At 50.9% G+C, this 27572-nt stretch overlaps 1 protein-coding gene and 1 long non-coding RNA gene across 5 annotated transcripts in view; both read left to right on the top strand.

Annotated features, from left to right (window-relative positions):
* The first annotated feature begins 811 nt into the window (after positions 1–811).
* The window catches only part of DIP2C (disco interacting protein 2 homolog C), a 412233-nt gene continuing 385472 nt past the window's right edge, over positions 812–27572 (top strand). For all 4 annotated transcript variants that reach the window (XM_042944702.1, XM_042944701.1, XM_042944703.1 and 1 more), the window contains exon 1: positions 812–966. In XM_042944702.1, the coding sequence (XP_042800636.1) occupies positions 882–966 (85 nt within the window). In that variant the 5' untranslated portion in view covers positions 812–881. The remainder of the gene's footprint in view (positions 967–27572) is intronic.
* The window catches only part of LOC122223788, a 167955-nt gene continuing 150868 nt past the window's right edge, over positions 10486–27572 (top strand). The window contains exon 1 of the long non-coding RNA XR_006204475.1: positions 10486–10540. This is a non-coding gene — a long non-coding RNA (uncharacterized LOC122223788). The remainder of the gene's footprint in view (positions 10541–27572) is intronic.

The raw sequence follows: 27572 nt of genomic DNA, 5'->3' as shown, positions 1-27572 counted from the left end.
CATCCCCGCCCGCCCGGCCCCCGCCCGGCCCCCCGAGCGCGCCCCTACCCCCACAATCGTTCCCCATCACCGTCTTCTGCCAGGCCCCCCCCCACCGAGGGCGCTCCCCCCCATTCCCGGGCGCCCCCCACCACTCTTTCCCCATCTCCACCCCCGCGCGCCCCCAGCCCGGCCCCCCCGAGCGCCTTTCCCCCTTTCCCGGGCGCCCCCCTTCGTTCCCCATCTTCGCCCCCGCGGCCCCCCTTTCGCGGACGCCCCCCCACACTCATTCCCTATTCCCGCTCCCGCGCGCCCTCCGCCCAGCTCCCCCCGAGCGCTCCCCCTCGCCGTTCCTGGGCGACCCCCACACTCATTCCCCATCTCCGCCCCCGCGCGCCCCCCCCCCCCCCCGCACCGGTCCCCGAGCGCGCCCCCCCCACTCGTTCCCTATCCCCGCCCCCGCGCGCCCCCCGCCCAGCCCCCCGAGCGACCCCCCCCGCTTCTCGTTCCTGGGCGACCCCCACACTCGTTCCCCATCCTCACCCCCGCGCGCCCCCGCCCGGACCCCGAGCGTCCCTCCCCCCCACCCCTCCCCCCACCCCCGCGCGCCCCCCGCCCGGGCCGCATTCCCCGCGCGCCCCGGGCCCCCGCCCCGCCCCCGAGCGCGCCCCCGCCGCCAGCGCGCCCCGGAGCAGCGGCGGGTCCGGGGGCGCGCTCGGGGGGCCGGGCGGGGGCGCGGGCGCGAGGCCGCGTGGCGGGGCCGCGCCGAGGAGGCGCCGGGGGAGGAGCGCTCGCTGCGCCGCGCCCGGCCTGCCGCTCGGTGCGGGTCCGCGGGGCGCGAGGAGCGGCCAGACCGCGGCCTGCGAACAAAGGGAGGCGGCCGGGGCGGGGGCGCCGCGAGCATGGCGGACCGCGGCCTGGAGGGTACGGCGCTGCCGCTGGAGGTGCGGGCGCGGCTGGCCGAGCTGGAGCTCGAGCTGTCGGAAGGTAACAGGCCCGGCCGGGCCGCGCGGGCGCGGGGGCGCGGGGGGGGGCCGGGGCGCGGGGGGGGAGGACGGGGCGGCGGGCGGCGGGCGGGGGGGAGCGGGCGGGGGGCGGCGGGCGGGGGTGCGCGCGGCCCTGTTCCCGCCCCGGGCCCGGGTCCCCTGCGCTGCGGGTGCCTGCGGGTGTCCGCGCTGCGGCGGGGCCTGGGGCGGGGACGGGGGGCGCGGGGCGCGGGGCGCGGGGGGCGGGGGGGGGGGCTGAGCCGTGTGGGGGGGGAACCTGGGCCGCGGGTCGCCCGCCTGGCGGGGAGCCGTGTCCTTGGTGCGCGTCCGTGCGCTCGCCCCGCGGCCGGCGCTGGGGACACGTCCGCGTCGCGCGGCCTGGGGTGCCGGCCGGCCTGGTTCTAACGCGAAACTTGGCGTTGCACTTGGGGGCTGGAGGCGGCGCGGGGCGCGCACTATTGTTCCGTGTGTCGTGCTGGGCAGGGCGGGGGCCGCGGCCGGCCCCCCCCCCCACAACCCCCCCGCAGCAGCTCTGCTGTCGCGCGCTCATCTCGCACATCCACACTGGTGACAGATTTGCTACAGGGACCGCACGGAGTGTTAGATGCGGCTTCTCATCTGCTCTTAGTGGCGGGGTCATGTGCTCAACTGTCATAAGTTTAGGTCGCGTTTTGCGGCCTCTCAAGAAAGGAACCACCAAAGTTCCGAAATGTGAAGTGTTTAATATGTATTTCGTGTCCCCGGCTCGCCCTGCAGAGGCCACCCCATGATGTGGGGTGGGGACAGGCCGGCCGGCTTTGAATTTACATTTGGGGCCCTTCGGCCTGGTGAACTTTTGTGTGTGTGAGTGTGTGCGCGCGTGTGTAACGGTTCTGTTAGGGCGGGGAGCCAGAACGCACGTTCACTCGTGCCAATTTTCATCGGCAGGGAGGAGCTAATGTTGACTTTATGTTTTCCTTTTTAACACGTTCAGGGCAAGGGAGGGATTGGCGTGGGGGCTGTGGTGTCGTGTTAACTGCCTTTTCAGGGTTACAGGCACTGGACGCCTTTCTATTTTTCTGTTTCAAACTTGGGGTTCTGCAGGGCACTGTAATGTTCTGTAATGTGAAGCAGCCCCGTGGGAGGAGAGGAGGCTGTTTCCTGGACTGTGTGTGCTCAGCAGACACTATTCTGGCTGCTGGAAGGCGAGAGGGCTTTGCTAGTGCCTCCCAGGACCCCAAGGCAGGGCACACGAGGAGTAGCCTGCTGAGAACAGTATTTAGACTCAAACTGGTGGATAAAGTGTGCGGTGTGGGCAGATTGCTTGAACGGATGGAGTCTCCACTGGAAAGTATTTGCCCAAGTTCTGCGATTTTGTCAGTGTTTTTAGATGGGGTTCGCCCCACTTTGAGGCACCCCCCCCCCCGGCCCTAGTCATGTTTGCCCCGCTCAGTATTCCTTATGGGACCCTGACATTCGTGCTTTACCCCCACACGCTTTTGCTGTGTCTGCGTTCCCCTGACATTTTGTGTCGGTACCGCATCTGTGTTGGCAAAGTGGGAAGCCGTCTGAGCTCCACAGGATTGCTCCACCTCCCCCGTCAGCCTGGACATCAGCTTGCGTTTGCTCCTCGAGTCTGGGACAGTGCTGAGGACATGTGTCCTGGCCCCGTGCTGCACGGGGCTGTGGCTTAGGCACCCGAACCTGGGGGCACGCTTACCTGTTAGATGACACTCACCTGTCACCAGCCATCACTCTTGTTCCCGCTGACCAGAGGGTGGCAAAAACACTTTAGACCAAGGGTTGCTCAGTCTGATTCTCCGTGAACACCTTCTGTCTGTACAGGTTTTTCAAAGGGGCTTCGTCAACTTCCCATTGGGTGTCAGGGCGGAGAGAGGGGTATGTGTCTGCATATGGGAAGTACATTATTGTCTTTCTGTGTAAGCCTTGTGAGACTTGGCCTGAACACTGAAGAATGAAACAAGAGGGTTGGCGCACTGACCTGTCCAGCCCTACCCCCTCTGCCCTGGCTCGTTAGCCGTGTCGTGTTTGGCTTGCTTTGTTCATGCTGAACTGGTGGAGTCTTCTTTGGAATTTCGGGTCTTGTAACCACATAGAGTAGTTGTTCCTGGCTTAAATTGGTGAATCAACTTGTTTTTCAGTATTGCATCAGAGAAGCCAAAGATTGGAAGGGTCAGAAATCTGTCTTTTTACATCGTGGAACTTAAAACTCCCTCAGCACATCCGCTTGCAAAGTGAAACGTTCAAACAACTCTGATCACATTTAACCCTCGGTCATGATTCATGTGGAGAGAATTCTGTGAGTTAGTCTTCATCATTTTATTGTAATATCAGAAAATATTATGGAAACACGTGCAATCTCCAGTGCTCGGTTCCTGCTGAGGAGGGTGGAAAACAATGTGTATAGAGATTGAAGAAACACGTTCCTGTATGGCCTGCCAGCCCCTAATGGGAGTCTTGGTGTGGACTTCTCTGCACCGGTGCAGTATGGGTTTGTGCTGTCTGCTGGGCGTTGTTACGGATGCTGGTGCTGTGTTGTTTTCTAGGGTCACTGTTAAAGGGTTGCAGATTGACTTCTCAAGCTTCAGAACTCCGATTTTTCCGTCCTGCTCTGCTGGTTGCCTCCTTTTTTCTTTCCGCTGTGTGTGACTACCCTGTGCCTCCCTCGCTGGGGAAAGCCTCTCACTGTAGAACGGCATCGTCAGCAAAGTGCAGGAGTTTTCTGTGGGGAGATGTGGCAGGCGGCCCCTCCTCGGGGCACTGACAGCCTCTGGTCCACATGTCTGGGTAGAGTCGTGGGTGTGGGCCGTGTCTGTCTGCTCAAACACGGGCCTGCAGGGGAGATGCCGGTGAGCTGGCTGGCTGCAGGGCACCAGGTGGGGTGACCGGCCGAGGCTCCTCTCCCCTCAATCATTTCCTCTTCCCTCCCCTTCGCGACATCTCACCTTTTGGAATGGTGCGTTTTTCCTATTTGGCTTTAAGAAGGCCCCCAAATAATTTCATTTTGGCTTAAGGAAAAACTTTAAATGGAAACACCAAGAAAAGTAGAGAAGAAACGGAAAACTTAAAAAAGACTCAGGTCTTAAAAAAATTTTCAGTTGTTGATCGAAATGTAGCAATACGTTTGTGTGTTCCCTGATGGTTGTGTCCCGGTCTGTGTGTACCCTGCGCTTGCCACAGATGGAGGCCTTCTCTCCCCCAGGACTGGCTGAATTCTTATTTTGGTAGAACTTAGGGAAACCACCTCCCGATACAGCCTGTGAAAATTGGTTGGTGTTTGTAGAAGAGCAGGTTTTAAGAAATCCACGTTCTACATTTTGTGGTTGTTGTTACTTTGCTCACTTCCTAATTTTTGCTTATGGGGTTACTCAGTTCATGCTCTGCTTTGCTAATTAATACACCAAATTACTTTACCTGTTAGGATCTGGAGCAGAGTCTGGTGGGACACTTTCTTAGTGAGTGGCTACCTAAGGAGGCAAGTGAAAGGTAATCTAACGACGACGGTTCTTTGTGTCGGTCAAGGGGCCAATGACTTTTTTTTTTTTTTTTTAAGTAATTGCGGGCGAGCAGTTCATATGCACATTCCTGTCACCAAAGAATAAAATCTGAAAGGGATGGCCAGTCGGAATGTTTGTTGACTTTCAGTGTGGCATTTTCGGGGCCGTTGGGCACAAGATAAGAGAGGCACTTAGCTCTGGAACTCGAGTCCTACCCCTGTGTTCTCGGAGGCCCCGCTCTACAGACTTCAGGGCTCTGCCCTGGCTGACACCTTAGGACCACCCTCCAAAGCTGTGAGGCCCGGCCATCTCTAATGCGACCCACACTTTGTGTACGTTACCCTCATTGAAAGGATATAGTTGACTCTTCAGAACAAGTGTGTGGAAAAACTGTTTTCCTTCAGGCGCTCATTGATAATTTGTTGTCATTGGAGGAGAGGAAGGGAGGGGTCCCCAGAGTGGGGAAATGACAGCTGTGAGGCCACGTGGACCCCACCCTGAATCAGACCTCAAATTTGGTAACAGAATTTGTTTACTTTGTTACATCTGCCTCAAAGTTGTCAAATAGCTATAAGTATTGTGGTGAATGAAATGGAATGCTTGGCATGATAAACCCACAATATTGTTACCTGTATTTAAAAAAAAATATTTACAAAATGGCAGCGTTGATATGTGTGGGATTTGAAATGTGTGGATTTAAATTATAAGAGTTCTTCAGAGTTAGGAAAATAGTTAAATTTGAGTGTTCTTTTCTCGATGAATAAATATAGATGTCAGATTTAGCCCGGAAGCTGGAAGAGTAAACACGCACACATTAAAGGCATAGACCTGTAAAATTGTTCTGAGTGCTCATAACATATTTGCAGCGCTGTAGTTACGCCTAGATCTGAGCTTTATGAGGTCAAAGCGGTAACAATGACTCTATTTTGTTTTATACTGGGCCCACTGGTTTTATACTCTTGTTATGGTTTGGAGGCTACAAGCTGTTGGATGTTATGAGTCACTCTCTGCCTCTTCCTCATCCCAGCCGTTTTCACATGGGTTGTCGCTTTTTTTAGAGCTGGTTTTTTTTTTTTTTTTTTTTTAAGCAGTGATTTATGGGATGAGTTGTATTCTTCTGGATGGTAAAGAGAATGTGTTGAATAATCTTCGTTTTGATGGCCTATATCTATAGGCTGACTCACTAGTTCAAATCCTATATTATTAAGCTCATTTCCAGTCCTTGTCATAATCGCTCAAGCATGCTGAAGAAGAATCAAATTCTTGGCTGCAGGTACTTGACTTGGTTTTGCGTATCGCTGTTGACCCTGGGAGCGGGGGACGTTTGATCTGTTGTAACATGCGCCGTGGGCGCCGCGGTGGATTTCTGGACGCTTTACAGGGTTGGCGCTCCCCTGATGCTTCGCTTTCTCCTTCTCCACCTCTGCTGTCAAGGTCTCCAACTTGAGTTTTTTGTGATTTTCTTTCCTTCCTTCTCTTTCTTTCTCTCTATTCTTCCTTCTTTTGTGTAATTTCTTTTCTTTCTTTCTCTTTCCTTCTTTTCTTTTCTTTCTTTCTTTCTTTCTTTCCCTCCCTCCCTCCCTTCTTTCCTCCCTTCCTTCCTTCCTTCCTTCCTTCTTGCCATTCAGAGATGACCTATTGTTACCAGTGCTCTGTTCTTTTCTGCTAAGAGGGTCAAAAACTTGTCATGTCTCAAAAGAAGTAATTGCTTCCGTTTGCTGGTGATGATAATAAATAGCGCTCTCAAAGAGGAGACTCTGGGAACCCCAGCCGGTGTGGGGTAAGAAAGTAGGAGTCAGCATGCCGGAGACACCAGTGTTTGTCCTCCGAACACACGTAAAGTGCACTCCTTTCTTCTGGACCCAATTGGGGTTTTTAATGTTAATAATCCCTCGAGACAAAGTGGGGAAGCGCTAAGGTCCTGAGTTGTAAAAGATAACACGGCAGCAAGCAGTCCCCTCGGGGGAGGAGGCTGCTAGTCAGTGCTGTTGCTGTTGAAAATCCTGGAGAGTAAAATGGGCTCTCTGTGCTGTGTGCTTTGCAAATCGAGAGCGTTCCTTACTGAAGGGCTTTGTCCAGTGGGTATTAAAAATCAGAAAAAAAAAAAAAAAAAAAAAAAAAAAAAAAGACCAAACTATCCAAGATAAAGAGAAGTGAAGGGATTCTGTGATTGATACCAGGTTAGAAGTATGTCTTTTTCTTCTGGGCTGATGGTTGTAAGTTGGGTGTTTGCTGATTGGGTTGGAAATCTGTGTCCTAATGAAAAGATTGGAGCCCACGGGCCAGATCCAATCTAGTTCTGTCAGCTCCAGAGAGAGGATTCCTCACATACTTATTCACAATTGTGAACAGCTAATTTTTTTAACTCAATTATCTGGTTAGTCAAGTCATTTAATAATTTAATAACACATTTAATAACTTTTAAGCTATTTAAAAATTACGTGTAAGCTTCAGATCCACCTGGCTCAGGGCTGAGTGTCTGGTTTGGGAGGAAGGCGTTCACAGCTATGGCTCCTGCTCTGGGGACGTGGTCCTGTGCCGAGGAACACCTGGTTCCAAGAGCGCAGAAAGGGTTCTGCTTGTGTTGTGACCAGACCTCACACGGGTGGGGCTTGCCCTGTGCCAGGAGTGCATGGGACAAATGAAAGCCTGCAGAGGGGAGGCCAACATGTCCCAGAGTTTCTTTAGCGAGCACACTTTTGTCCCCTGATGTGGGAGGTCTGATCGTGCTCTCATTCTGACCCGGAGCCACGTACCCTGACTCCGGCACTCTCGAGAAACACAGGAGCATCTCTTTTGAATCCTGTGTTATCCCCTGTTCCCCCTCTTCGCCAAGCTGAAATTCCCTTCTCGATAAAGAGGAAGTTGGCACGGATTCACCCTGATGGTCTTTCTGAGGAAGTATCAAGAGATACTTCTTGGGAAAAATAGACTTTGTAGGCTGCTCTACCTGAAATGAAAACGGAAATGTAAACTGTATTGTTATTAATTAACCTTCTGGGGAGATTCCGAAGCTGCTTCATGAATAAGTTACCACAGATAGAGATTACTTCTTAAAAAATTTTTTTTAATGTTTATTGATTTTTGACAGAGAGAAACAGAGCATGAGCAGGGGAGGGGCAGAGAGAGAGGGAGACACAGGATCTGAAGCAGGCTGCAGGCTCTGAGCCATCAGCACAGAGCCCGATGCGGGGCTCGAACTCACAGACCGCGAGATCGTGACCTGAGCCGAAGCCGGATGCTCAACCGACTGAGCCACCCAGGCACCCCTAGAGATTACCTCTTGTGTTGCAGACACAGCATGGCCAGTCACTTCGGTGTGACAGTTACCTGTATGCTGACAAAATGTAGCTTACAAATCCTCAGATAAGGATGTCAAGTATATTTAAGAGCAGTTGCAAAGCCTGCTCTTGTCAGAGGAAAGGAACAGATGAAATATTTTAGTTGGCCACGTGCTTTAGAAAGGACAGGTTTGCTAAGGAGCCATCAGCTGGAGGGGGCTGGATTTTAGTAGAGTGGGAATTCAGAGCACAAAATTCCATTTTTAACTTATGGATGACCTTCTTCTATGCTTCCTGAATCTCTTTGGATGTTTTCCTAAATCCTATTTGTAGGGCTTTGTGGGAGGATCTTGAGGTGTGTCTGTTGAGAAGACCTCTTCCTGATCTCCGTCCAGGTGGAGAGGATGTGTGGGCCCATCCTGGGTGAGCTGGCTCGTCTCCCTAGCCTCAGTTTCCTCAGCTGTCAGGGGGAGCACCTGACCCTACCTCCGGGGTGGTATCGAGGCTCAGTGAGGTGATGACGTGTTATCTGCTTGGTAAACATCCGGGTCTGCTTTCTGTCCCAGGTGTGTCCACTGGGCTAGAGCACCTGGTGCTTGTTGGCCCTGGCCGGCCGTGAGTGAGTTTATCCAGGTGGACTGAGGTTAGAGTGACTTCTGAGCAGCCTTGTGAGAACAGAAGTGGAAGGAGGGTGTGGGAGGGCACACTTCTTAACTGATGTTACCTGAGCACTTGCTGTGAACCAATAGTGTCAGAGCCTAATGCCCCCCCCCCTTTTTTTAAATTTTTTTTTAACGTTTTATTTATTTTTGAGACAGAGAGAGACAGAGCATGAACGGCGCAGGGACAGAGAGAGAGGGAGACACAGAATCGGAAACAGGCTCCAGGCTCTGAGCCATCAGCCCAGAGCCCGACGCGGGGCTCAAACTCATGGACCGCGAGATCGTGACCTGAGCTGAAGTCGGACGCTTTAACCGACTGAGCCACCCAGGCACCCCAATGCCCCCCCCCCCCCTTTTTAAAGACAAAACTTCTTCCTTCCTGATGGGCTCTTTGGTCAGTACACCTTTAAGCCTATTTTTTGGGGGGGAAGTAGGAGAGGCACATCCTATTTAGGTTCTGGTCCAGGTGTTCCTGGGAAGCACGTCCTACTTACGTTCTGGCCCAGGTGTTCCTGGGAAGCACGTCCTACTTATGTTCTGGCCCGGGTGTTCCTGGGAAGCACGTCCCACATAAGTTCTAGTCCCACCGCGTCTCTGCACTGCGTTGGGCTTCCAGTTGGAGTTATTCCCAAAGCTTCCTGGAGGAGTGGCCTGGATCTGCCCCCTGATGACGAGGCTCAGAGCCCCACTGGCTGTGACTTTGGGACTCTTTCTTCTGGACACGCGTGTTCGTCAGCCTTCAGCATGTGGGGAGGTGCTGGGCTGAACATCCCTTCTCATGCCCTGTGTCTGGTGATTCGTGAGTACAGATATCTTTTGACAAGCCCCACAGGTGAGACTCTGTGGGCCTCGGGTCGTTCTGAGAGGCCAGGCCCCTCCCAAGATTCAGAGCTTGGCATTGGGGATGGGCAGGGTTGCTGTAGCGATGGCCTTGTGCCCCGCTTGCTGAACGCCCGAGGGCTTCACCCTGTGTGATGACATCTGTGACGTTTTGGGGCTTTGGCCTGCACACTTGCCTTGCCAGTCACATGGATTGAGCACTGTTTCGGTTTGTGTGTCGGCTCTCATAAGCATCTTTTACTTTTCCTGTTTTCATAAGCTGCTTTTAAAATAAAAACTAGGGGTAGGGTTTTTAGGCAGCTCCCCCACCCCGGTACCACGTGGACTTAATGCTATCTCGAAGTTGTGGCTTCAATTATATACAATGACTATTTAAAAGTAACATGAAACAAGGTACAGATGGGCTTTGTGCTAGATTAAGTGAGCGTGACCAGGCTTCAAAACAATTCTTGTATTCCAACATAGTGGATGTTAAGAGCTGGTGAGATTTAGTAACATAAAGCAGTCTTTAAGGCACTCCTTAAGCAAGGGTATGATTAAATTTAAGTCGTTAAAATACACACCTTTAAAATTCAGGAAATAGCCTACCAGCTTTCCAGGACTGAAACTTTGTTACTAATGTGCGTTGTACTGTCCCTCCACGGCCACAAGTTACTGCGGTGGTGTGATACCATGTCAGGAAATTCGGTAAAAATAAGGTTTTGCGGGTGGATTGCGAGTTCATTTCGCTTTTTAGCACAGGTGACTCTAGGCCTCCTTTGATGGCCACGCTTTCCCCGTGGACCACAGCAGGACGCAGTCACACGAGCACTCGCCCTTGGGGCTGTTTTGCTGTTGATATCAGCGTGCAGACTTCGAGACGTTTCTCTCTCACTTGTACACAAATATGAAAAGTAGAATTTGCTTTTCTTTTTTCATATGTAGATGTGAGCAGTTATTATTTAGATCCCCGATGAGGAAGGGATTTATGACAGTTGGTAATTTAGAATTCTTCCCTTGTATTAGGAAGATCTGGCCCCGGACCCAGGCAGGAAGTAGCCTTGACTTTGTTTGATGACTTTGTTTAGTGTTTGGCACAAATAGGATTCTGGGTGAGGTCTGCCCTTGATGGAAAGCGTGTGAGCGAAAGGGGCGCTCTGACGGTGTTCTGTTCTGCGTCCCGTGCTTCGAGAGGGCAAGGCCTTGGGAAAGGAATGTGCAGGGCGGATTGCGCGGGTGGGCGCGTTCCGTGGCCGTTGGGCAGGTGACCGGCCGCTGGTTGGGAGTGCTGTCACCGGAGACGGGTGGCTCACAAGGTAGTGTGGGCCGCACAGCACTGGGAACGCTAACGTTCCTGGAAACCGGGGTGCGAAGTCAACTTCGTAATTCCTTGGTGCCTTGGAGGCTTTGTATTGATGGGTTTGAGTCCTTTTAAAACAGTTTCTGAGGGGATGACCTCCTCTTTGAACAGACGAGGAGACTAGATTGCTCATGTTTAGAAGCTCATTAGTAGCGTCTTCCTGACGGTTCTCGGTATCCTCGACTGTGGGTCTGCCTTTCCCGTGAACCACGCCTGGGGATCCGGCCTTTGATCTGGGCTCCGATAGAGGAGCTCTGTGGCGCCCGCGGGTGCTCTGGGGCGGGGGGCCCGGCGGTGGCCGTCCCTCCTGAAGCCGCGAGCCGGGGAGGACGCTCACGTCCTCGCCCCGCTTGGCGGTGATGGGGCGGGTTCACTCCGGACATTGTCTTAGCGGGCTGCCTCCCCGACTCGGCGTTTAAAATTGAATCTGCCACCCAGGGGCGGATACAAGGGTGTCTGTTACATGACCCTGCACGTTTTCTGTGTGTTCGCAACTCCCCTCTCGTGGCAAGTGGACAGAAAACGCAGCCCCTCTGCAGAGGCTAACCTTTCTGTTCTGCATCCGTTAGAACCAGGGGGCTGCGTGTTTGATTTTTGTCAGAAATCTTCATTGTTTTGGTCAAGAGACCATGCTGTTAATTCTTGGTCCTGTGTCTGGGAAAAGTCTTCTAAGTGAGGATCCAGGAGTAGTGTCTTCAGCGTCTCTACAAGGAAAGGGTGACCTCTCAGCTTCCCCGTTACCAACCAGGAGGGCGTCGATTGTGTTTAAGCCGCCAGCGGTCGCTCAGGAGGCGATCGGTTTCTAGCTTCAGGTAGAGAACTCTCGCTCCGAGTGCCCCTTCTGATCCCCAGCTCTTGCGGGGCTGAGGGCCACACCTACCGAGCCGTGCTTCTCTCTGGTCCCCAGAGAATTGGAGTCTTGTCAGTAGGAACGGGTGGTGCACGGTTTGGACGGTGAAATCTGACGTTGCAGACGGAGCTCGGTTTGGACGCGGGCGGTCCCTCCATCCGCGCCCAGCGGTTGCCCTCTGTGCGCTAGGCCCCGCTCTAGGCGCCACTTTCTCAGCACTCCTGACCCGAGTTACACGTGCCTCCTGAGAAGCCACCCTGCTCGGGAGCTTGCTCGAAGCCAGGTGGCTGGGGGTTAGGTCCGCGTCAGCCTGCTTTGCCCTTCAAGCCCTTCCTGACCCTGGTTTTCACTCCCGCCTCCCTGACCCCAGGCCCACCCTCATGGAGAACGTTAACCAGGTCCAAAGTAGCAAATACGATTTTTTAAAAGATGACAGCTTTCATGGTATCCGTGGTTTTTAAGACCTATTTACTCCCATAGAATCTGAATATTTCTTCCACCTGATGTAACCATTGCCAGCTGGTACAGTTCTTCGAAGGATATTTTAGGAATGTAGCCTCAAACATCCTTTATTTTCATAACTATAATCTGCTTAATAAAGTCGTCAGGATGTGGCTTTCTTTTGTTCTCCTATTTTTAGTTTGGGATCCTTGAGAGGAAGCTATTTAGTGGTTACTCATAATTGTGAAGATAATCTAGTGATTAGAGAATCTTGTTAGGGCAAATCTTTTTTTAATTGAAGTATGGTTGACATACAATGCTATATGAGTTTCGGGTGCACGGTACAACATAATGATTTGACAATTCTATGCATTATGAAATGCTCACCATGATAAGTGTAGTCTCCTCTGTCGCCAGAGTTATTACGGTATTGACTGTAGTCTCTGTTGACTTCTCCTCCCTGCAAAGACTTGTTTTATAGCTAGAAGCGTGTACTCCACCACCCCCCCCCCCCCCAGCCCACTGACAACACCCAGTTCTTTACTATGTCTCCATTTTGTTCATTTGTTTTTTTAGATTCCACTCGTAAGTGAAATCGGGATATGGGCGCCTGGGTGGCTCAGTTGGTTAAGCGTCTGACTTTGGCTCAGGTCATTATCTTGCGGTTTGCGAGTAGGAGCCCTGTGTTGGGCTCTGTGCTGACCGCTCAGAGCCTGGAGCTGCCTCGGAATCTTGTGTCTCCCTCTCTCTGTCCCTCCTTGGCCCATGCTCTCTCACTCTCTGTCAAAGAACAAGTAAACATTAAAAAATTAAAAAATCAGGACAAATCTTCCAGCTTCCTTTGCTGTATAGAAGTAAGTCTTAATCCAGGTAAATGTTGGCAGGAATAACCGTGTTTAAAACAGGTAAGATTTTTGTGATACCTGGCTATCCTGGGGATACTGTCTCAAGAAATTTTCTAAAACATCCAGCTTTCTTTTCACTAGTTACACCCTCCCCTATTCCCTGATTATTCCTGTTTGCATCAGAATTTTGAATGTATTTAAGCTGGTGCTTAAACAGTGTGCATATACAGGCATGTAGGCCCTTTCCTAGAATGTGGGCCATTTGAGTATTTTTGGACAGTACAACTTCCCATTTCCTTGGTTAGAATACATGTAGCTCTTCTTTAATAAAGATAAATGTTCTGGTATCAGAGACCCTTGATGACTTCTCTTGTTAAATAAATGCCAGTGCCAAGGTGGTTTTCTGTGCTGTGTGTTTAGAGATATCTCTTTCTCCCCCCCCCCCATATATATACATACATACACATACATATATGTATATATATATATATATATATATATATATATATATATATAATTTTAATGTTTGTTTTTGAGAGAGAATGCAAGTGGGTTAGGGGCAGAGAGAGAGGGAGACAGAATCCAAAGCAGGCTCCAGGCTCTGAGCTGTCAGCACAGAGCCTGACGCGGGGCTCGAACTCATGAGACGTGAGATCATGACTTGAGCCAAAGTCGGACGCTGAACCGACTGAGCCCCCCAGGCGCCCCATGTGCTGTGTGTTTACCATAGACTTGTCTTGCGAGAGTGCCACTACTGTTAGAAGTCCCGTGACTTGTTGGGACAGGACATGGAGCATTCATTCTGTCTTTGGGTCATTTGTGCATAGCTGGGTTGCACCTGTTCTGTAAGCCAGGAAAGCCGCTCTGCTTTGGACTCACGAGGGCCGTGGTTATCAGAACGAAGGGAAACAAGATCATTTTCTAGTTTATCTTAAATCTGAAATTGCCCCCGAGCTGCAGAATAACCCAATCTTAAAGATACGATTTGACTTTTAGTAGATTATACTAATTTGGTTAGTCTGGCTGAGTCATTATTCTGCATTGTGAATTGACTTTCTCTTTCGATTTATCCTTCTAATGGAGTGGTTCCAGATCACCTGTAGGCTCAGAATTAAGTGTGAATGTTGCTACTTGTAATTTAGACTAACTTGGTCTCTGAGATAACCAGAGGCCTGTATTTAATTTCCATTTATGCCTTTGTTGTAAACCCTAAGTTCAGTCCTCTCTTCCTCCTCCCTTCTGTCTTCTTTCTGACCCATAGCTGTCATATATGGGGGGGGGGTGTGGGTGGGGAGGGGTCCTGACTGCCTGAATCCTTGACAACCTTTGGAAAGGACCTGTTTTGAGCAAGACACCTTGAACAAACTTCCAGTTGTCTAGGCATTGCCAGTTTGTTGGCCTCTGGAAAATCGTAACGCTCTTCCCAGGCTTTTGGCTGACCGTTCGTGGCTGTGCCAATGCTTCCCCACGTGGGGCCACGTGTACGGAGGCTCTGCAAGCCTGTTGCAGCACCGGCTGTATGCAGAAAAACTAAATAGTTCTATAATTAAGAAACCACACGTTGCTATAGCAGGGGCACAGGGGTGCAAGTACACCTGGCTCTGGGGGTCCCCAACACCCCAGGTTTTGGCCCCTTGCCGCTGACAGAATCCAAAGGCAGAGAAGTGAGTAGTGGTGAGATAGGAAAGGAATTTATTTCAGCGAGGCCAGCGTCAGGAAGACCGAGGACTAGTGTTTCAAAGATGGTCTCCACTCTTAAAAACTGAGAACAAACTGAGGGTTGATGGGGGGGTGGGAGGAAGGGGAGGGTGGGTGATGGGTATTGAGGGCACCTGCTGGGATGAGCACTGGGTGTTGTATGGAAACCAATTGGACAATAAACTTCATATATTGAAAAAAAAAAAAAAAAGAAATTTGGCATAGAGGGAAAAAAAAAAAAAAAAAGATGGTCTCCAAAGTGCCAGAAATCCTTCCAAGTTCATGGCCGGGGGGGGGTGGTGGTGGGGGAGGGTGGGGGGGGTGCAAAGGAGGGTGGGCACCTGCTGATGGTAGTGAACACTAGATCAATCCCTGTCTTGGGGTCTATCAGGGGAGGGGTCTGCTGGCTCCAGGTGGCCCTAGTGCCTCAAGGGGTAGTGTCTGTTCCCTCAGGAGATGCTCTGCCCTCAGGGTCCCCTGTCTGAGCCCAGAGACCAGCTGGGAAGTCAGGTCTGCATGGAGGCAGCGGGGGGCCTGTTTCCCTGCCGTAAGTCCCCTCCCCTGGCTTGGAGCAGGATCGTATTTTGTTCCTGTGGGTGACCGTGAGGGTCCTGGCCTCGGTTTAGCGCCTTGTGCTGAAGTGGGTATAAAATGGAAGATTGGCACATGCTCCATGAGCTACAGGGACCAGAGGTGCTCTAATCTGGTGTCGGCTGGGATGTTGGACGACCTTTTTGTCCTACCTTGTGGGGTTTCTGTCGTTCCTAAGGGAGGTATAGTGATAAATGTGAAGATTGGGGTTGGGGGAGTCGCCCTGGGACATGTGTACTGTTTAACACCAGCTCGAGTGGACTTTTCGGCGGAGCACGCCCGGCCCCACCCCTGGGGAAGGGCGCGTGTGCACCTGCAAACCTCCATCCTGGGAGGCCAGTTACACCTGATTCCAGACTCAGCTGGAGGCTTCCTTTGCTGCCCGAGTGCTTCTGAATTGTCCTCCTTTTCTTAAGCATTCATTCAGTTGACCGTGTGAGCGTCTGCACCGGATACTGAGGGAGCGGTGAGAGCCGTTCCTATAACCCGGCAGGACCCGGAACCTAAGCCTGTCGATGGGGCAGAGAGCCTAGTGGGACCCGCCACCAGCCAGCGCAGGGTTAGGTGAGGATTGAGCCCTCCAGGGAGTGGAAGAAGGCGCTCCTGGGGCCCAGGGTGCTGGCTGTGGCTGCACTCTGCCCCCGGGGCTGCTGGGTTCCGCCTTCTCCTGCTCCCCTGGCTGGCCGTCTTCAGGCTGAGGCAGGGGGCTTCTTGGGCCAGGGGTCCTGGGCACTGAGCCTAATGAGAGGTGGCATCTGGGGCTTTCCTGGTTTTCAAGAGCACGCGTGAGTGGTTGGGGGCCCTGCTTGTGTGTTCTCTCCACGTAAGTCCTAGCTGGCGAGCTGACTGTACAAGGCTCAATGTGTACTTTTCAGCAGGATGACTTTTGAGTAGAAAGCTACACTGAAGCATGAGGCCACGTCCGTGGAGATGACCTTATCCGACCTTCCTGCTTTGTATGCGAGTTTACGGAAGTGCAGGGACTTGGGACCGGCCTCCTTCCAGCCCAGCCCAGCCCAGATTGCTTCCTTCCAGGTGCTGGACTCGGGCAGGGGTGAATCATTAACAGCAGAGCCGCCAGCTCCTGAGGCTGTGGGCGTGCGTGGTGCACGGACTGTGTGTGCGGAATGTGTGCAGAGGGGAGTCTGTGCTGTGTTTCGGGTTCCTGTGGACGCTGGGCCCTCCCCACCTGGGGGGCAGCGGGGTGGGGTGACTCCTGTGCCCTGGCTGCTCCCTCCTCCGGCCATCCGGCTGGCGCCGTCCTCCCTCCGCCCTGTAGCACCACCCTCGCTTTGGTGGAGAGGCTCGGTGTTCTCCCCGGCTGCTCCCTCGTCCCCATGGCCGGGTGGTCCCTGGTCACTGGGGAGCCACCGAGTGGTTTCTGTGTAGGGAGGTGCTGTGCCTAACCTCAGGGACCCCCTGGGTTCTCCGTGTGGCCAGCCTGTCCCCTCCCACCCTGGTCCCTGGCTGTGGTCTGGAGCAGCGGAGGCTCTGTTACTGTGCGCAAGACTGAGCTAAGCCCTCAATCGTCTGCGCTGTGAAGGAGAGACTGTTTTGTAAGATCAGAGGTTGTCTGCCTCCTTGTTAGCATGTGAATGTTTGTTTTAGGTTCTACTTTTCCTGGGTCGGGAGGAGAGCCCTGCGTGGGGCTGCCGTCGCCGTTCTGTCAGGTGCAGATGGGGAGTCTGCAGGCTGGTCCTGCAGCTCCGAGGTGGCCACGGTGTCACGTGTGACTGACGACCCAGCTGTGGCTGAGGACTTGCAGGGTCGGTGCTGGCCCTGACAGCTGAGGCATTACTCTCCGTAACATTTGACACGTAAACATTTTTAAGTCTGTAAAACGGAAAAGGGCAGTAAGTGGCCTAGACCTCTCTCCTTTGCAGGTCTGCGAGGACGGTTGGAGAGTGTCAGGGAAGCTTCCCGGTGAGCCCTGACCTGCCATCCACTCCCCACCTGTCCTGCCTGTCCTGGCCTCTCTGCCTGGAGGGCCCCAGTTTTCCTCTGCTGTGGTCTTGCCCATCTGCTGGAGGACTGCTGTACCTTGCTGGGGTCTTGGTCTTTCTAAAGTGTATTTGTCAGCAGAGACTAGTAAAAATGGACTCTAGTGCAAACACTTGTTATGTGTTTCACAACACCAGACCTGTGACCCTGTTCTTGGTAAGAAATTTCCTCGTGGCAGAATACGATGTACGTTGTAATCCCGCTTCTATAAGCAATCTGTAAACTGTTCCTGGTGGTCCTGTTAGGATACTAGTGGTGAGAGCATTTTTCCCTTGCCTCTTGCACATTTCCATATGTATTTAAAAGTTTTTTTTAACTGTTTGTTTTTGAAAGCGAGACGGAGAGCTGAGAGCAAGTGGGGGAGGGACAGAGAGGGAGGGAGACACAGAATCCGAAGCAGGCTCCAGGCTCTGAGCCGTCAGCACAGAGCCTGATGTGGGGCTCGAACCCATGAATCGTGAGATCATGACCCAAGCCCAAGTCAGACGCTTAAAGGACTGAGCCACCCAGGCGCCCCTTTCCACAGGTATTTTTAACCAAAGTACTTCTGTATTCCAGTAGAGTGAAAGTTATGATTAATGTCATTAAATCTTTTGACACGGTGCTGAAAAGGTTGATAATAAAAAGCACAACAATAGTTGGTCCTTACAAATTAGCATTTTTGTTCAAACAAATTTTTCCTTGTCTTCCCTGCTGCCAGAGGAAGGTGCTGTGGCCACAGACGTTCTGGGGACTTCCGCTCTTTTTTGGCCCCTGGAGGTGTGATGGCTCTGATCATGCACCTCAACAAAGGCACTGTCACCTGGCCCATGAGCTGTGTCCACACCCAGCTGGCAGTCTGACGGCCAGCAGTCCGTGGGACACTCCTGCAGCCACCTGCAGAAAGCCAGGCCAGTGGGAACTGCCATTGCGGTTGAAACTTTGAACAGGTGCAGGCAAATACTTGGGCCAGCACGTTGGCCTGAGCTCTGCTTTATTACCTGTCTGTTCTGCGGTGCAGAAACCTGGCCATTTGTTGCAATCACTTGGGAAACTGGTTTCAGGCCGTTAACCCTGGCCTTTAGAACCCAGCCCCGGGGCGGGGCCGGGGCGTGGCTCCGTGAGGGTTTCCAGCGCAGCTGGCCAGCCTTTGGGAGCCAGTGGCTTCTCCCCCTTGAAGATAATCCTCTGTCTTCCTGTAAGTGTATCCTGCCAAGGAGGCAGGTGTTTTGACCGGTGGGCTTGGCTGTGCCAGCCTTTGGGGGAAGGTAATGGTGTCCTCTGCTGTGTTTTCAATTTTCCTGGTAGGTACTAAGGGAAAGGCTGTTCGTAGAAGACCACTTGGAAGAGAATGGATTTTCAGGCGTCTGTTGGGTGAAACTTTCTTCAAATAAACGCACCCCTGCCCCAGCGGCGGAGGAAGGACACGAGCGGTTCCTGTGCTGTGACAGCTGTGTGTCATGTGCACAACAGTGACCCCTGCCCTTTTCCACCACACTTACCCCCAGGGTCAAGGGTCAAGCACCGGGGGAGCAGGAAGGTGAAGGCCCGCACCCCCTGCAGACCTTCTGTGGGTGACCTCCACCTGATGACTTCCCTGGGTCAGCAGGTTCTGTTCAGGGGTTCGTGGGTCCCAAGTAAGATTGGTGGGGTGGCTTGGCATTCAAGCCCTTAGAGGAGCCTAGCTGCTGTTTTCACTTTCCTCTGGGGCACCTTTTTGCTGCGATTGGTTGCCTTTGTGGGAAACAGTGTGAGGCCCTTGCTCAGGGAGGGTTCCCTCGTGGGAAGGACCCAGCCCTGTCCCAGGTTCTGCAGCATTTCGTATGGGCGCGTGGGCAGGAGCAAGGCTCCCTCAACTTGCGCCTTGTCACAGGTGTTTGAAAAGGTAGAATCTACCAGACTTCTGTTAAAGAAAACTCAATCTTTTGAACAGTTCTGAGTGTTCCTGTTTTGGAAAGCTAACTTCTATCCTGCTGTACTTAGAGTTTATTTAGTGTTTCTTAGGTGAATTTTCCCCATTCTCCTAACTAGATATCCTTACTGGACTTCTAGGATTAAAAGTCTTTAAATTGCGGAGGGGTGCCTGGGTGGCTCAGTTGGTTGAGCGTCCGACTTCAGCTCAGGTCACGACCTCACGGTTCATGAGTTCCAGCCCTGTCTCAGGCTCTGTGCTGACAGCTCGGAGCCTGCTTCGGATTCTGTGTCTCCCTCTCTCTCTGCCCCTCCCCTGCTCATGCTCTGTCTCTCACTCTCTCGAAAATAATAAACATTAAAAAAAATCATTTGTAATCTTAAAACTGCAAAATTTTTATTTCTACAATACCGTTTTATTTTTCCATAGCGTTTTAAAGTTAATTCGGAAGATTAACGATGATAAAACAATGTTTTGCTGGCTAGTTTACAACGTAGTTTCAGATGTATCATTTTATTGGATAATCCCTTAACCACAGGAAACAAGTAGTGTTAAGAAGGAAAACATAGGGTTAAAGGTTAAATGTCCAGGCCTCATGGGTGGGAAAGGTGGCTTGGGACCCACATCCAGGACTGCCAGCCGGATGATTTCTAGTGAGGAAGTCACAGAATTTCAGTGCATCTCCCCAAACCACGGTTTTCTCCCACCCGGAGCAAAATGTAATTGCTAGGTCCTTCTATTGAATCTCATAAAGGCTTGTCTCCTGCAAAGCACCCCACTTTGCAAAAAAGAACTTTACATATTATGATGCATCTGAGTTGAACTATGTTGAAAACAAAATGTTGATCCTTTCTATTTTGGATAGAAATCCTTGTCCGGTAGAAGGATGGAAAATCCTTTCTCCCACTCTGGAGGTTGCCTTTTCAATTCCCTGATGCTTTCCTTTGCTGTGCAGAAGCTCTTATAAGTTTACTCCCAACTGTTTAATTTTGCTTTTGCTTTTGTTGCCGTTGATATTGGTGTCTTATCCACGAAATCGTTGCCAAGGCCAATGTCAAGGATCTTTTTCTCTGTATTACTTATAGGGGTCTCACCGTTTCAGGTCTTCTGGTTTTGTGAGGGGCACAAGGGAAGGGTCGTCCAGTTTCCTCCTCCTGTGTGTGATTCTCCAGTATACCCCGATAGTACTTACTGAACACACCCTCCTTTCTCCATTGTATGTGTACAACTCCATAGCAATAAGCAAATAAGCCAGTTAAAAAAAAAAACGGGCAAAGGACCTGAATAGACATTTTTCCAAAGACGACCTACAGAAGGCGAACAGGTCCATGAAAAGACGCCCAACATCCCTCCTCATCAGGGAAATGCAAATCGAAACCACAGTGTGATATTATCTCACACCTGTTAGAATGGCTTTTATCAACAAGTGTTGGCAAGGATGTGGGGAAGAGGGATCCCTCGTGCCCTGTTGTGGAAATGCAGATTGGTTTGGGACCCTGTATGGGGAGGGTAGCCAGGCCTCCTGTTAGCCTGTACTTCTCCATCTGCCCAGGCCTAAATTTGTGTGCATCTTTGTTTCACAGAAATGGCAGCCTTTTGATGCATGGATCTTGAAGTGTTTGCACAGCTCTGCTGGCACATGGGCTAGATGCTTCTCCATCTGTGTCTCCGCGGGCACTCTGACCTTCCAGCTGCCCAGGATGCAGGGTTATGGGGGTTTCTGCTGTGCTTTGTGAAGAAAATTCTAGGGAGGGAGGTTCTGAGATCTCTTTACATGCTTGGACCCACCCCAAACAGCTTTTAGTCAGGGGAGCTATTCTCCCTCCTCTTCTCGCTCTCTGTTCAGGGGCGCGGGGTGAAGAACACCATCCCCCGTGTAGCGGCCTCGACTATGTGCCTTTGGCCTTGGTTGTCCCAAACCAGCTCTAGCCTGTCCAGCCTGCCTTCTGTGCTGTTCTGTTCATCAGTTTGGTTGCTTTCTTTCACTGTGTGTGAAAATTCTACCCTTTCTTGAAACTGCGATTCAAAAGCTGGATGTCGAATTACAAGAGAGACCCAGCCCCTCCTGTGTTCGGTGAGGAAGCTACCCCAAGTCCCTCTCCGCCCGGACCATGCTGGCCTCCTGGAGAGGACCAGTCCATTCATGTCGGTGCCGACGGGGCCGGGATCCCGTGACGTCTTTCCTGGACAGTAGGAACCCTTCTGTCTGATGTTTTGTGAGCTGAAGAGGTCTGAACGATGAATCTTGGAGATGGTACGTAGATACCTTACCTCCAAAGCCTGGACATGACTTTCTTGCCTAAACCATGCCTGTGGCCGTGCCCTCTCATGTCACAGTTTAGAGTCCCAGGTTTTAATAATGTATTTCCCCTAACGTTTTACTGTGGTTTTCTCCATACCTAATTTGAAGGCACTTTCTTTTTTTTTTTTTTAATTAAAAAAATAAATTTTCCTATATCTAGTTTTTGCCAAACATCCTACTTTTCATTGGATTAGTTTCTCCTCATGGGGTTGTAGTTTATCAGTTGAGTAATCTAACAGGACGACTGGCGCAAACAGCTTTAGGACCAGACCTGTTTCCCTGTCACTGTGCGGGTCCGCTGGCGCCCAGGTGGCGGAGGTGAGCCCTCTGTGGCGGCCGGGGGATGCCAGCTGCCCAACAGGGTGGGCTCTTCATGCCCCTGGTCCTCGCCTCTTGCTTCTCGGCATTTCATGGCAAGGTCCCGAAGTTCTCAGAAAGGCGTTTGCTTTAAGAAGGCATGTTCACCTACACTTAGTATGAAGTGCTTGTTTGGGGCACGGGGCCACCACCCCTGTGGGGCGATAACCTCTGTATCGACAAAACTGAGGCCAGAACACAGGAGTCCTCAGCTGTCAGGTGATTGGGGCACCACGAGGGGTTTGGAGGTGTTCCCAGGAGAGGAGCCGGGCTGTGCTTCGGGTGGAGAGTGGGCTGGGGGGCCATGTCCTGGTGCAGTATCAGCATCACTGCTGATCAAGGCCCGAGCTGGCTGGGGGAAGAGGAGGGAGCGTGGGGGTGGGGAAGCAAACGAAGGAGCCTTAACGATGAGTCTGGGGGGAGAAGGGAGGCGTGGGCTGGATGGTGGCGGTTTCCAGGCCGCTGGTGGTGGTTGTGGGAAACGAGAGAATCGGGGAGGTGAGCTCGTTTTGGACATGACCTTGAAATGCTTCTGGACGCCATGTGAGCTGGGAGTTTGAAGACGGGGAGCTGTGCTTGGAGAGAGCACACGGGCTGGAGTGGGTAGAGGACCAGGGTGGACAAGGGCCCACGCGTGGAGGCAAGGAGGCCAGAGTCCGTGGAGGGAGGAAAAAGCCCTGTGTGAGGGGGAGGGACCTGGACGGTGTAGCTCATCAAGGCCCAGAGGAAGGAGGTTTTCCAGAAGACAATTTGAAGCGTGGCTGAGAACCAGGAGGGCAGGGACTCGTTTGTGCCTGAGCAGAGCAGCTGGGTGGGGGCCGGGGGTGACCACCCGTCCAGAGGGTGTCCATTCCCTTGGGGAGGTGCCGTGGGGGAAGACGCTAGTGCGGGTCGGGGCTGAGCCGGTGAGGCAGGAGAGGAGAGGCCACGATCCGTGGAAGAAGGGGAGCTGGTGGAGCCGGGCCCCACATGGACACGGTCTTTTCCCACGTGTGTCTGAACTGGGTGCTTCTGCAGGCTCACAAACCGGGCAGACGGGAGGTTCCAGAAGGGCCTCCAGGTGGGGGGTGGACCACGTGCGCGGATTCTGGCATTGCGCCGATGCTAAACTCCGAGCGGGCCCCGTTGGGGTCTGCGGGCAGCCTCCGCCAGCGTGATCTGGGAGTGCGTGCAGCCGGCTGGCCACCGCCCTGCCGTTTGGAAGGGGCACCTGCCGCTGGGAATAGTGGGGGTTTAGTGTGAATGTGTAATTCCTGCATTTCTGGAGCCGCCTCTCACCTACGTGGTGGATGAGTGGGGAGGTGCCCTTGTGGCACGGAGCTGACAGCGTCCGCGGGGACCAAGGCACCTCTTGCTCTCGCGTCCCGCCTGCAGTTACTGCCTGCCTTTCTTCAGTCCTGTGTGTCTGTCCTAACAGATGGGTTAGCAGTCAGGGCTGTGACGCAGGCCTCGGCCCCTCGCTCAGGGCTCTGAGAGGCAAACAGAAGGCGGAAGATGCGGGGAGGGGACGCTCGAGCCCCTGGGGGGTGAGGGGAGGGGGGACACACAGAACTTTTATAGTGCAGGTGGGAGGTCCTTCTAGAAAAGAGAGTCTTGGCATTTCCACTAAAGTATTTAACTATTGTGACTGTGATCATCGTTGTTCTATGGGGGTGAGCGTAGCTGAAGGGAAAAAAAAAAAGGTTTTTGAAGAGCTTTAGGATATAACTCTGTTCTTCTAATTCCAGGGTTTTGCCTGAAATGCCACTTTTATTTTTGGTTAGGTTTTTTTTTTTTTTTTTTTTTTTTTTTTTTTTTTAGCACTTGTGCTACAATGTTCCAAATGCTGTATTTTTGTGATCTGTTAGCTGTGAAGATGTTTAAAATTAGATTCCTAGAAATCAGGTTATGGGAGCTCTTGGCCATGCTGCACAGGTCATGTTTGGAGCACCTGGTACTGAAGTCTGTACTCGCTGCCTCTCGTGTTGGTAGGACAGCTGAGTCGTGATGCTGTGAGGGCGCGGTTTTCTCCGTGAGCCCAAGACGGCCGTGTGGCCTTCGAACGCTCTCTCCTAGGCACTCTGGTGTCCGGTCCCTCATAAAGCAGGTGCAGGTCTTAAAATTTACCGCCCTGCGGGGGCGTGGCATGCGTGTGTCTCCGTCTTTCTTCACTGCTGCTCCGTGAATGAGTAACACAGGACACAGTCGTCGTTTTGTGCCCACGACGCCGGGCTGGGCCGCACGCTGGTCCCCATCACGTCTGGGCATCTCTGACTTGAGAGGGACCCAGGGCTCCTGACTTGGAGTTTTGTGTGTTTCCGGAGAACGTTCCTCTGTCCCTGGCTCCTCCTGCTGTGGTATTAGTTCTGAAGGCTGTTTCTTTGCCTTTGGTTTTGACAACTATGATTTGGTTTCTGAGATGATGAAAGGGCATGGAAAGAAAGAGCAGGAAGGGAAGGAATTATCTCATGATTTTAGTCAGGAGGAAATCACTCAGACAGAAAAAACATTGTAAGTGGGTCAGATCCCAGGAAGTACTATTGAATAAGTGACCCCATATTGCACAGCCCTGCTTCGCAGAAGTGCTGTTACCCAGGGAACGGGGAGAATGAATACATTCAGTCTGGGGTCAAAACACACGTCTTTGCGGACTCTGACTAATCAGCAGAGTGTGCTCGATTCAAGTTTGAGAGACCGTGGAGAAGACGACGGTGTTGGCCTGGCCTCCTTACCTGAGAGCGAGCCAGGTGCAGTAAAGTGGGCTCGTTAATTTCTAGAAGACCCTTGGGGAGGATGCGACGCTTCTAATGCTCGGCCCTCCTCTGAGTGTGCGCGACTGCGTGCCTGTGCGCATCTTTGTGTGACTGTGTGAGCATGTGGTGTGTGTGATGTTGTTTTTGTCTCCATGACTTAATTCTCTTACAACTGGAACTTTGTACCTTTTAATTCCCTTTATCTATCTTGCCCATCCCCCACCTACCTCCCCTGAGGCAACCACCAGTTTATTCTCTGTAACAATGTTATCTTTTTAAGATTATGTATGAGTCGAATCACATGGCATTTGGCTTTCTCTGACTTCTTTCACTTAGCACTGCGCTCTCTAGCTCTCCGTTGTCACAGATGGCAAGACTTCATTCTATTTATGGCTGAGTAATATTCCATTGTAATTATAAGCCACGTTTTCCTTATCCACTTGTCTACTGATGGACACTTGGGCTGCTTCCGTATCTCGGCTATTGTCAGTAATGCTGTAGTGCACATCAGGGTGCACGTATCCCTTTGAATTAATGTTTTCGTTTTCTTTGGGTAAATGGCAGTGCAATTGCTGGGTTGTAGGGTAGTTCTATTTTTAACCTTCTGAGGAACCTCCGTCCTCTTTTCCAGAGCGGCTGCACCAGTTTGCATTCCCACCAACAGTGCACGAGGGTTCCCCTTTCTCCTCATCCTCTCCAACATTTGTTATTTCTTGTGTTTGTGATTTTAGCCATTCTGACAGGCGTGAGGTGGTATCTCATAGTGGGTTTGATGTGCATTCCCCTGATAATGAGTGATGTTGAGCTTCTTTTCATGTCTCTATCGGCCATCTGAATGTTGTCTTTGGATATCGGCCATCTGAATGTTGTCTTTGGAAAAATGTTCAGGTCCTATGGCCCATCTTTTAATCAGATTTGGGTGTGTGTGTGTGTGTTTTAGGAGGTCTTTATATATTTTGCATGTTAACCCCTTATCAAATACAGCATTTGCAAATATCTTCTCACATTCTGTAGGTTGTCTTTTTTTGTTGGTTTCCTTTGCTGTGCAAAAACTTAAAACAAAATTTTTTGTTTATTTTTAAGAGAGACTGAGCATGAGAGGGGGAGGGGCAGAAAAAGAGAGAGGGAGACACAGAATCTGAAGCAGGCTTCAGGCTCTGAGCTGTCAGCACAGAGCCCACTACAGGCCTGGAACCCATGGAACTGTGGGATCATGACCTGAGCAGAAGCCGGATGCTTAGCCAAGTGAGCCACCCAGGCGCCCCCTGCTTTTGGTATTTTGATAGGGAGTGTGTTACATGTGTAGATTGCTTTGAGTAGTATGGACATTTTTTATTTAAAATTTTTTAACATTTATTCATTTTTGAAAGACAGAGTGTGAGTGGGGGAGGGGCAGAGAGAGAGGGAGACACAAAATCCATGGCAGGCTCCAGGCTCTTGTCAGCCCAGAGCCCAACACGGGGCTCGAACTCACAGACTGTGAGATATCATGACGTGAGCCGAAGTCAGACACTTAACCCACTGAGTCACTCAGGCGCCCCGAGTAGTATGGACATTTTAATAACATTTGTTATTCCAATCGATGAGCATGAAATATCTTCCCAGGTTGTGTTTTCAATTTTTTTCATCAAGGTTTCCTAGTTTTCAGAGTGTAGGTCTTACACCTCCTTGGTTATGTTTATTCCTAGGTATCTTACTGTTTTTGGTGCTGTTGTAAAAGGGGTTGTTTTAATTTCTCTTTCTGTTATTTTTAGTGTATAGAAATGAAACAGATATCTGTATATTAGTTTTGTATCCTGCAACTTTATGGAATTCATTTATCAATTCTAGTTTTTTGGTGGAGTTTAGGGTTTTCTACATAGACTGTCATGTCGTCTGCAAATAGTCAAAGTCTTACTTCCTCCTTGCTGGTTTGGATGCCTTTGATTTCTTGCTCTTGTCTGATTGCCGTGGCCAGGACTTGCAGCACTGTGTTACGTAGTAATGTGAGAGTGTGCATCGCTGCCTTGTTCCTGACTGTGGAGGAAAAGCTCTGTTTTTTCCCCATTTAAGATATTAGCTGTGGGTTTTTCATATATGGCCCTTTGTTGGGGTATGTTCCCTCTAAACTAACTTTGTTGAGGGTTTTTATCATGAATGGATGTTGTACTTTGTCAAGTGGTTTTTTTTCTGCATCTGTTGAGATGATTCTATGGTTTTCATTCTTGTTGACGTGATCTATCACATTGATTTGTGAATATTGAACCACCCTTGCATCCCTGGGATAAATCCCACTTGATCATGCTGAAAGGTTTTTTTAATGTACTGTTGAATTTGGTTTGCGAATATTTTGTTGAGGATTTTTGCATCTATGTTCAACAAGGATATTGGCCCATAGTTTGCTTTTTTGTAGTGTCTTTATTTGGTTTTGGTATTTGGGTAATGTTGGCATCATACAATAAATATGAAAGTTTTCTGTTTTTCAGAGTAGCTTGTGAACAATAGGTATTAACTCTTACCTATTACAATAGATATTAACTCTCAGTATTTGGTACCATTTTTCTGTGAAGCCATCTGGTTCTGGACTTTTGTTTTCTGGGAGTTTTTTGATTACTGATTGAATTTCTTTGCTGATCATTGCTTCTGGACTTTGTTTTCTGAAATTTTTTTGATTCCTGATTCAATTTCTTTGCTGATAATAGGTCTGTTCAAATTTTTTATTCCTTCCTAATTCTGTTCTGGAAGATTGTTTTTAGGAATTTATTTCTTTTAGGTTGTCCATTTTGTTGGCTATAAAAAAATTTAACCAAATTTGTTGGTTAAAAATTTTTTTTTAACGTTTATTCATTTTCTGAGAGACAGAGACAGAGCATGAGCAGGGGAGGGGCAGAGAGAGAGGGAGACACAGAATCCAAAGCTGGCTCCAGGCTCTGAACTGACAACACAGAGCCCAATGCAGGGCTCGAACCCACGGACGGTGAGATCATAACTTGAGCTGAAGTGGGATGCTTAACCAACTGAGCCACCTAGGCACCCCTGTTGACTCTAATTTTTAACAATATTCTCTTCTAATCCTTTTGTTTTCGTGCTGTCAGTTGTTATTTCTCTTTTATTTCTGATTTGGTTTGGGCCCTTTCCCTCTCTCTCTCTCTTTTTTTTTTTTTTTTTTTTTTTCTTGCTAAGTCTGGTTAAAGGTTTATCAATTTTGTTTATCTTTCCAAAGAACCCGCTCTTGGTTCTTCCATTGATCTGTTCTATTATTTTATTTTATTTTTTTCTGGTCTCAATTTATTTCTGCTCT

This window comes from Panthera leo, chromosome B4, assembly GCF_018350215.1.
Source record: "Panthera leo isolate Ple1 chromosome B4, P.leo_Ple1_pat1.1, whole genome shotgun sequence".
NCBI lineage: Eukaryota > Metazoa > Chordata > Mammalia > Carnivora > Felidae > Panthera > Panthera leo.
The sequence above is the reverse complement of the archived record's forward strand: the minus strand, read 5'-3'. Positions and strand labels throughout refer to the sequence as shown.